The sequence below is a fragment of the Gavialis gangeticus genome, unplaced genomic scaffold (assembly GCF_001723915.1).
Source record: "Gavialis gangeticus isolate Ggan-Ray unplaced genomic scaffold, GavGan_comp1, whole genome shotgun sequence".
Lineage (NCBI taxonomy): Eukaryota > Metazoa > Chordata > Crocodylia > Gavialidae > Gavialis > Gavialis gangeticus.
The window spans coordinates 23,446,895-23,457,996 of NW_017729009.1; the positions used below are offsets into that span (position 1 = coordinate 23,446,895).

The 11,102-nt window shown below is 42.0% G+C and overlaps 1 protein-coding gene across 4 annotated transcripts in view; it reads left to right on the plus strand.

Moving 5' to 3' along the window:
- NFATC2 (nuclear factor of activated T-cells 2) overlaps positions 1–11,102 on the plus strand; it is a 135,544-nt gene that overhangs the window by 85,562 nt on the left and 38,880 nt on the right. For all 4 annotated transcript variants that reach the window (XM_019510234.1, XM_019510233.1, XM_019510232.1 and 1 more), the window contains exons 7-9: positions 3,860–3,915; positions 4,769–4,895; positions 6,353–7,048. In XM_019510234.1, the coding sequence (XP_019365779.1) occupies positions 3,860–3,915; positions 4,769–4,895; positions 6,353–7,048 (879 nt within the window). The remainder of the gene's footprint in view (positions 1–3,859; positions 3,916–4,768; positions 4,896–6,352; positions 7,049–11,102) is intronic.

Sequence of the window (11,102 nt, forward strand, 5' to 3'; positions counted from 1 at the left end):
CTTTTTTGCATGTTTTGGAAAAAAAAAAAAAAAAAAAAAAAAAAAAAAGGCAACTGACTCACTTTGGAGGAACACGAATACTCCAAACCAAGAGGGAATTATTCAGCGATTTCTTCCTGCACCATAATAGCAGAAAAATTACCTTCAGGGGTGCTGAAGATGACCAGCAGGAAGAAAATGTAAACACCTGGGCATGGATTTTTAGACCCTAGGCACACGTGCATGGTTAATTTGCATGCAGCCATGAGTTAACATGCATTATGGCATGGCTTGCCCGCTCCGTTCATGCTGCCCTTCAAAAGGATGTCATGTCACCACCCCCTGTGTTTCCTGGAAACGGCTCCATGACATCCATTTTGGGGTTTAGGGAGGGCATGCAGTGCTGCTCTATTGGCACACCCTCGCCTGGTCCAGTAAAGGTGCTGAAGTGCCCCACGGCACTGTCCGGGTAACCAGCAGGGCTTGTGCATGCCATTGTTGTGATTGTTCAGAGCACCCTGGTGTCGGGCATGCATTTTTTTCAACTACGGTTCCCTAGATTTTAGACAAAGGGCTAGATTGTGTCTTTAGGCACAGCTCCAAGCAGGGGGTAGTGTCTAAACTGTACAACCCTGAGAGCAGCCCCAGGAGGCACCGTGAGTCAGAGACACGCTGAGTCACAGCTTCACCCCTGCCACCTCCTTGCTGCCTGTGGGGGAGGAGAGGATAATGGCTTACGGCTGGGTTGTAACCGAATCAGGCTGCACACACTCCGCTCTGGCTCGGCTACTTGGAGCCAACCCTCCAGCCATTGTCTGCTCCCCTCTGCCTTCTCGCTGCAGCGAGGGAGAAAGGACTGAGTTATGCTTACACATCCTAGCCCAAGATCCAGGTAGTTTAAGACTGGGTGTAAATAGGAGCTCCTTCTGCATCTTACTACCCCGTCTGAGCATGCAGTTTGAGTCACAGCCTTGCCCTGTTAAGAATTCAGTGCTAGCCATAGTAATAGCACTTAGGTAATTCCAGTTGTGGTAATTCCCTTCTGCCAGTATCAATCTCCTTGCACGTCCAACTGGCCAAGTATTCTGCAGTCTCCGCCTTCTCGTGTGTGTTGATGCTGTGCACTGTTAGACCGCAAATTCATTTCAGCCTAGGGATCTCTTCCTCCTCTCTCTATCTGTCCCTTGCCTTCACAACACGTTTAATAAAGGCTTGGAAGCCACTGGATAAAAAGTATAGACGATAAACACAGCAAGCTAAATTCATCCCTGATGCAACTCCATGGAAGCCCATGGATTTGCACTGCGACAAATACAGCTTGTTATTAGTCAAAAGGCAAATCCTCTTCTTACACCTGAGCAGGACTCTATTATCTGGCATAGTATAGGGAACTGGCATCACTTGTTACTGCTCCTTGCTGAAAGGGAACATGCACAGGCCAGGTAGTATTTGCAGTGCAGCAACCCAAAGTTTCCCATATTCTTCAGCAGTAAGAATGGTAAGCAGGGGTGAATTGACCTGTCCCATGGGTTGCAGGGAAGGTGACAAGTGAAGTAAAGTGGTGAGGAAAAAAAAATCCTTTTATTTTCCTTCATTCTTTGCTTCTGTTTTGGCCAGAAGCAGAAGTACCTAAATAACACAAGACAGAGGCTGCACTTGCAAAATTTCCAGACAGCAGGAAAAATAAGAAGTCTTGTGAGAAGTTCTCGTTTAATGAGCTTGCCACCCTCGTTTTGCAGACCTTAGGCATACAAGCTCCAGAAAAATCCTATAACCAAACTGTACCCAGAGATCTCCCCCATCTCCAGCACCCTGAGCTGATGGAAGAGTTTGGCAGCAATTTTCCAGGTCACCTGTGATCTGGATACCCAGTTCATTTTGAAACCAAATTTTCAGAAATGAATTAGAAGAGTTTAATATCCTTTGATGCTTTTAAAGTAAATCATGAGACTAAAGTCTATTGAATGCAATATATTGAACGTTTAAGAGCTAGAATTCAAAAACTGGAAAACACAGGAATCTTCTGAATTGAGTATACCCAATTTGTATTCTGCTATTATAACTGCACATGCAAAACTCCTGAATGGACTGCATTTACACGGGCAATAATTTGATTTGCTTGTGGATACATTAAATCTGGATGCACAGTTGGATGTAAACACTCTGCAGCCTGTACAGTATAGAATATTGCACAATAACATCACCTCTAAATAGAATTACTACACTGCTGTTGTAGGAAGATTATTTTGTGTGTGCGGTCATTTGAGAGGTGATCCAGAAGCAAGAATGCACTGCATCTAGTAAAGATATAACAACAGGCAGACTGCTTTAAGCATTTTACACTTCTTGTGGTCTATCCTTGAAGGTTACAATATTTACTTCAATTTCTGACCTCAAGCAAAAATAAATTTTAGTTTACCATCTTATATTTCACATACAGGGCGTTTATCAGCATGCTCTGGAAGGGTAGAAGGCTCTGAGAGCCATGCTAATTAAAAATGCTAGGAGCGACATGTGTATCAGTGTCCATCCACTGAAAAATGGAGCTAGGGCATGTTGAACTAAAGCTTATTAAATGAGCTTTAAAGCACCACCCTGCCATTTTTCAGTGGAGGGACACTAATACACACAATGCTGGGCTACTCAGATGATGATTCTAGGGAGGGAAATTTCTCAAACTTGAGTTGCACAAGTATAATTAACAGCAGAAAGAGTGCCTGTGGCTCAGTGGCACAGACTGTTGCATTTGTGATGGATTTATTCGCAACTAGAGCATAGACAGTATGTTCCCAGTCCTTTACAACTGTATAATGCAGACAGCAAATGCCTATGGGAGTTGCTGGAAGTCTGGAGTGCTAGCATAGAAAAGGTGTGTTTCCATCTGTAGGTCTGTTTTTATTTCTGTGTAGTTGACAGGTGGATAGCAAGGTTTTATTCTCCACCTACCAGAAACTACCATAAATCAGTGAGAGGATAAAAACAGCACAATGAAATAAAATATCTAATAACCACTTGTCCAATTATATTAAGAGTTTGCCTCTATGACCTACAACAACTACTGCTAAAAAAAAACCTATTCAGAGCTGAGATGTACTCACAATGCCCCTCAAAATGGGTTTCAAATGAGAGCTGTGGGTGCTCAGTACTTGTCAATGTAAAACCCCAATTTTCTCAGTTTGCCCCCCTAAAAACTAGGGTATCCAAATCAGGTGAGACGCATATAAACACACTTTCATTATCAACAGAAGGATTGCATGGTAAAACAATCCTGTCTGGCATCTTCTGTGTGGTAAAACAATCCTGTCTATAATATTAGTGTGCTTGTGTGTGTGTGGATATATACAGGATTGTTTTATTTATATATTATTGACAGGAGGGTTGTTTTACACACACACACACACACACACACACACACACACACACACACCCCAATGCTCCTGTCAATAATATAAGGATGTTAATATAGAATATGAAGATCATGTGGTCTTGTGGTTAAAACTAAGAATGAAGATTTAGCAGGGTTGCGCTGCTGAGCCACTGACTCACAGTTGACCCTGGACAAGTCATTTGACCTCCTTATATCCTCAGTCAATCCAGCTGGCTGAAATCAGGGTCTTGCTGAAAAGCAGAAGTTTTATTGGTGCTGAACATTCCAGTTATTCACATATGAAGTATCAGCCTAGGCCTCAGTTTAGCAAAGTGCTTAACTTTAAGCATGTGTAGGTGTGCATTCCTGTGCAGCAAAGTGTACAAGCATGAACTTATTATCAGTTAGAAGCCTGCTTTGCTCCATGGGGGCCTTCATGCATCATTTGTCGTCTTTAAAGTCAGGTTTCTGGTCATGTTTTCCGGTAGATTAATCCTGTAACATTACTTTCAGATGGGCAGCAGATCTGGGAGATGGAGGCCACCGTGGATAAAGACAAGAGCCAGCCTGTAAGTATGCTGAACAACGCATGTCTTCCACTCCCAGCTTTTCAGATGTAAGATTGCATTCAATGGCTAGTGGGAAAAGCTTCCAGAAAGGGGAATATCCTCCCCATTGTTGTGATGGAAAGCTTCAAGTGCTGCCATCAGAACTGTATTGCAAATGGAATCTATTCCCATTTCCATTTTACAGTAACCCGTAGTATATAGAAACACCAGTAGCCATTGTGAGATTGCTTCAGGCTGTACTTTACCCATTCAGTCCTGAGAGACGCTGAGCATCTTCTGTATGGTACTGAGCACTTCCAACTTCCTTTCCCTTCAGTGGGAATCAAGAGTGCTGACCGTTTTGCAGGATGGCATTCTTTGAGGTGCTTTATTCATATTTTAGGCCTGATCTCACAACGTGATAGGACCCTTGCCTCCCATGCGGTGTTCATTGAGTGCCTCTAAGAATTAGCCCTTAAAGTGCAGTGTTCCTTACCTGCTCCAATGGACGTGAATGCAATCGTTGCCATTGACTTCCATGCATGTGGGATCAGGATGTAAAACTCATGTTTATCCAGTGCATAGCAGTTTAGCATTAATCACTATTGTGTGTGTTCTATATTTAGTTGAGCCTTCTGTCTTCACGTGCAGGACAACATCAACAGGTACCAAAGAGGATGTGACATTTAACAGCCAGCTTCCTAACATCAAAAATGTTTCTCTCCTAGCCCGTCCTTCCCTCCTTCCTCCCATACCCCTGTTTATTGGTGAACAGGGAAAATCCTTTTCCTTCCTCTATGGCTATGTATCCCCTGGAGTAGTTGCCTGTGGACCTCACTTTCTAATATCATCTCCTCACCCTTCATTATTCCAGAGCATGCTTTTTGTAGAGATACCAGAGTATCGTAACAAGCACATTCGTACGCCTGTGAAGGTGAATTTCTATGTCATCAATGGGAAAAGAAAAAGAAGCCAGCCACAACATTTTACATTTCACCCAGGTAATTCTCAGGAGAGGACCAACTGGAATGAATTTCTTCCAAGAAGATTTTTGCATTTTGTTACTTCATGTTTCATTAACTAAAGATCTGACTTTTACTAATATAATGAATAGTTCATCCTCAATAAGCAGATACTATTTGGTTTAAAGAATGCAAGTGATTTGGAATAGGAATTTCCTATATATGTAAGGGGACTTGCCATCAGATAGCTAGACAGTGGATTCAGTAGGAGTTGTCAGTTGCTTTCTGTGACAGCAGCAGTCGAATCTTAGTGCCCTGCGGAAACAATGACAGTAGTTTTCCTCATCTACACTGTATATTAACATCAGAGCTGGGAAAGTAACATGTAACTGCAGTATCGAGGGAAAGAGAAGACAGATATATTCTTCAGTGTATGGCCAGTTCAGATATGGCAGAAAAGTCTGAGAGTTTCTCTGAAGTTCTTTCTTCTGGGAATTTGATGAGCAATTCTTATAATAAATACAACCGAGTCATGTATGTGCTTCCCAGCATTCCTTAGATTTGGCTGGGACTGAATGCTGTGAGAAAATCAGTATTTCATTTTGGAAAACAGGAAGCACAAAATGTTACCATCCAAACTGTTTCAAGCATCTCTTCTACTAGCTACTAGTTTCTAAGTGTGGGTGAAGTTCCAGACAGCTCTTACTTGATACAACTCATTTCATTCTTTTTTAACCTCAGTTGTATCAATACCCTATGTTATAGGGAGGATATTGTCAACCTGCAGCAGAGTCCTTGCTGCTGTGTGACTGAATTTATATTTTAAATATGCCATTCTCTCAAAAAGAGTCTCAAAATCTAACTTTTTTAAAAGTAAGATTTCATTTCTTATTTTTGTATATAGTGCTGTTCTTAGCAGAACGTCCCTCTGCACTAAGATTCAGCCTCCTGAGAGCTGAGCACCTTCTAGCAGATGGGTCTCAAAGAAAGCTCTTTGGGTCAAAAGTAGGATCTTCCTTCAGGGCAGAAATTAGCCACTTGACTAAAGAAACAGGGCTAGAACATCTGACAAATTTGGTATGTTTTCTTAAATTTCCATTAATCCTTCCTTTCACTAGGGCTGGAAATACTATGAGGAAGATAGGTTTATGTAGGTTCATTTTTCTTTTGCTTGTGGTGCTACCTGGAATTGAAAGTTGCAGAACTGAACCAAAAAACAAATCTAAGTGACAAAATTAAAAATAAGCCAAGCCGAATTTCTTAGCCTTGAGAAACTTAGCCTTAAGTTTTCAGCTAATAGGCTTTTTTTTTTTCCATCTTAATACTATGTGCTTTGCAGAGAGACTCCCCACTGACTGTAGTTTAGTTTGCTCTGTGTGAATATGACCATTCACCCCCACACACTCTATTAATGCTAAAAGTCTCCTGTTAGTTCAAGGAAAACTTTGTTCTCAGCAGCTTGTTAAGAATAATGTCCTTTGCATGCTTTATTTTAGTGCCATCAATCAAAACAGAGCCCATTGATGACTATGATCCAGCCTTAATCTGCAACACAGTACACAGTGGTCTGGGAACTGTAACACAGCCTTACTATTCACAGCACACAATGGTCACCGAATCCCCTTCCTGTCTTGTGGCCACTATGGCTTCCTGCCAGCAGTTGCGTTCAGGCCTGTCTTCTCCTGATTCTCGATACCACCAGCAAAACCCAGCAGCTGTAATATACCAAAGAAGCAAGAGCCTTAGTCCAAGCCAGTTGGGCTACCAGCAATCCAGTTTGATGGCCACACAGGTTTCTATTTCAGATGCACACAGATCAGTGCTGGTGCATGCTGGTTCCCCAGGCCAAACCTCGGCAGTGCTCCATCACTCTCCAGCCAATCAACAATCTTCTCCTGTGATTCACTATTCTCCAACCAATCAGCAGTTGAGGTGTGGAAGCCATCAAGAGTTCCAGCATATCACATGCTGTGAAAATTTTACGTCCAACGTAGCAAGACCCAGCCAGCCTCAGGTCAGTCAAGCACAAAGGATAAGTCCAAGTTCATATCCAACCGTGATTCAGCAACAGACGGCCACAAGCCAGAGAGCAGCAAAAAATGGACAACCAGTTAGCGATCAGAAAGAAGTATTACCAGCTGGAGTCACCATTAAGCAGGAACAGAATCTGGACCAGGCATATCTGGATGATGGTAAGCAGCACTCTTTATTTTGCCTTTACTACACATACATTTCATATGCAGTTCTCTGTACAAAAATAATGTGGCCTCATTTTGACAGGGTGTGGACCCATTGCTCATAGTTTTATATGTTCTTAATGTAAGAGCCTTTGATCAGCTGCATTTTTGGTAGATGGCAACACAGTTTGGCAACTTGAAAAACCCGAGTGCTTCCGTGTTCTGTAGCAAACCTCTGTGTTTCTTCATGACAAGGGGTGAGCTGTCATTCAAGACTTTTGCCATTTGCCTCCATTTGCCAAACGTTAGTTGAAAATGGAGAAACTGAAACACAATGTACTTTTTAAATCTTTTTTATTATTCATATCAGTGCAAATTCCTCTGTGTAAAACTCTTTTGTACAGTCTGTACCAAAAAAAGCCTATTGAACAGTCTATCAAGAAGTATAATGAATGGGGTAGTGCTGCAGGCAAAACTATTGCAGATGTTCTAGATGAACAGTAGTACATTGATTAGTGAAACAATGTCGTTTCTTTGTTGTGAGCCCAGTAGATTTAGCTATTAGGACTGAATAAAAGTTTGAGAAAAGCTTTGTTTGAACACGTCCTGAGTATTCGTAGGTGGACAGAGTTTGTTGGCGAACTGGCTGATTGGTTATTTGGTTAAAGCAGCAGTGCCATTTCTTGGCAGGGGAAAATAACACAAAGCTAAAGCTTGGACCTGGCTCCCTGTTCTCCATTAATGTCAGTGGTAAAATCCACACCGACTTTGCTGGGAGCAGAATGAGACCCTTGATTAGAAAGTTGAATACAAATAGAGTAGGTTGGATCCTGCCATTGTGTATGTAAAATTTGCATCTAATTTTCATATATCGTTACTGCTACTGCACCCAGTCTAAGTAACTGTACATGTGAATTGCTAGTTTTGATTATGGGAGCTGCATGCACAATTTTAATAATTGGCATATAAATTAGGCAAGATGTTGTTTGTGACTCTGCCTACCTCATTACCTGCTTACAGTTTTTGAAATTGTGCCCCACCAGTTTTCCTTTAAATCTTAGCTTCTGAGTGTCCATAGCTCTATCAGGTACAAATTTCATTGCTGCTTTGTGTGAGCAGACTAGGATTTGGGTTATTATTTTAATTTAATCTGTGTTTGAGATGTTTGAACAGCTTCATTCAGCCACGGTGGTTGCTGTAACCTTGTTAGCATCACATTCTGGAAGAATTCTTACAGCCAAGCACTATCTTGTCTGAAGAGGGATGTCCTTATTGTTGGATTAGAGCTTGACTGCAGTTTAACTTTAGAGATTTTCCTATAGATGAAACAAAATAAATAAAAACCAGCATCCGGGATGCTCCTGAGGGACTAGAGCAAGATCACAATTCTTAGGTAATCTTTCTCAGTAATGAAATGGAACGCTGCATCTTAAAGTTATCTTCCTACGAACGTAGCAGGGGCTCTTCCACATTTCTAAAAAGACAGTACAAAAAAAAATGCCTAACATTGCAACACAAATGCATTAAAGACAGAATGCAAAGTTAACATGGACTAGTTTTCATCCAAGAAAGTCAAGAGAAACATTGAATTCAGTGGGCTTTGGATCAGTGCAGGAATTCCTGAGTATAGCGTGACAACGGTATACCATCATAATGGCATATGCTGTCTCTCAAAACATGTGTTAGGAAATAGGGAGCATCGGTGACAGGCTTGTAGTGAGTTAGAAACAAAATTCCAGGCTTCTGTCTGAAAGCCTAAATCATCATGGTATTGAGGATTATAGGACAAATGAGAGATCAGCTGAACTCTCTGCAAATGCTAGTATTAATTATAAAGTATTACGCACAATTTGGGCTATGAGAGTCTGTTCACATGAGTATTCCCATTGTATCTCCACTGTATGTTTTCTTTACTAAGAAGTAGCACTTGGAGTAGCTGCAATCTGCTTTAGGACCTCAGCAAAACACATGATTCCAAAATGTTCAGGATTCAAGCTGAAAAACCACTTTGTTTGTGCTTGGGGAAAAGTGACTCAGAATATAACAAAAGCCATATTTTGCTAACTAGAAAGTTTATTTTTGTACTTTATAGTATTAAAAGAAACCAAACCCACAGGCTTATGGAGGCTTTACCCACAAATCCATTTATCTGATTGGCTCTCCTGAGACTATGAAAGATTATGGATCTTGCTGTGATTTTTAGCAGGTAGTTAGGCGATCACTCCCAGAGTTGCGGGCTGGATGGCTGTATTGTGCTAAAGCCAACTGGTTTTTACATACTAGCTGCTACAACAGCTGATGTTCTGGTGTCTCTTGCTTTCTTTTCCTTTTGCCTCCCCCCTCACTAGTTTCCTCCTTCTAATACTTCATGCTCTTCATTGCTCTCCAGATTTCTGCTGACAAGCCAATTTCCTCCTCCCCCAGTGTCCCCTGTTCTGTAACGGGGTCCTTTCCTTCCCTTTCTGTGTTTAGGTCCTTTGCTCATGTGATTAATTCAGAGGCTTGCGATTTAGGGGGCTGAGAGTCTATTTTCAGCTCTCCCATGAACTTTCTGTGTGATCTTGGGTAAGATCAGCCCTACAAGTTCCTTCTCTCTTCCATGGGAGGTGACAACCACTGTTTCACAGGGGCTGTGATGTCCCCTAGTGTCAATACCCTTGGACGAGATCAGAGAAGAGTTATTCTTATGATGATTTTCTTTTATTTTCCCAAGCCTGCTTGCCATCTTCCGGCTAAAAGGTTCGCTACATTGTCTCACCGTAGCTGTTCTAATCCCCAGTTTGCTGTTTAAAACCAAGCCTTTCTGAGATAAATATATTTGCATCTGCAAAATCTTACCACTGGCACACAACATTAGAGACCTATTCTATCTCATCCCTCTTTTTCTCCTTCTTTTAAAAGACAATTGCTTCCCCCATCACTACCCCCTCAGCACCTTGAAACAGTGGGTAATGCCTACACTGCAGTGAAAAGTGAGAAGGCAGGTTATGCTGACATGCTCCAATTAGCTTTGAATTATCTGCCTTGGGCATAACCAGCTGTAGAGTTGGGGTAGCCTGGAGTTGAGTGCAGCCAAGCTGTGTGAGCACTTGCCAACTTCTCAGACTTCTTTTGAAGTCTGCACTGAGCCTTAGACAGACTCAGCGAAAGCAAAGGTGGGAGAAACTTGGCCTAAATACATTATCTAACATGTAGCTGCTCTCCCAAGTGGTACTGCTATCCCAGTCTGAGAACAGGGAGGTTTTCCTCAAGGATTAGCCACGTCGCATATTTTTAAGTCATAAGACAACTATGTCATCATATTTCAAAAAACTCTCTCTCACATGGTATATCTGAATGGGTTTTAGTGCATCTAGTGCATGGGGTTGAGGAAAGAGGTAGATAGTTCATTCAACCATAGGTAAGTGGAAATGTTTGAGAGCAAAGTAATTTATTTTACAAAAGGCTTTCATTTGCATCTGACGTTTCACTAGAACTGGAGTCATAATCCATGCATTACAATGAAATTTCCATTAAAAAAGTCTAGGATTTTTATGTCAGCAGGTCTTCCTACACACTGCAATAAGTATTGCCCGGTAAGGCAGTTCTGGGGTATGTCTTCCACAACTCTGATTTTTTTGTAAGAAAGCTGAAGTGCTCTGTATTATCTCACTGCAGAATGAAACTAGAGACTGAAACCGCCATAGTTTTTTTCAAAATGGAATTTATTTTTCTGGCTTCTTGTCTCTTACTGATGAGCCAGATTGTACCTATCTGGCATAGGCCTGCTCTGGGAACTAGGGTGAGCAATGTATCTCAAAGGAACCCAGAGCCAGCGGACAGGACAGAGCAGTGTCTGCGATGCCCATAAGCTGGGACTATAACTGTTGTGGTGAATGACCCATACCATTGTTCTACCAGTCCCGAGCTTTTGTTGGAGTGAGGTGCATACACCAAGTGCAGGGACTCGCTTGCAGCCTACACTGCTGTAGTGCAGGCCAGGATCTGCTCTGCCACTCTGAAGGCCCCTGTGGGTGTACGGGGGTTACACTGTTTTTTTTTGGGGGGGGGGGGGGGGGGGGGGGAACAG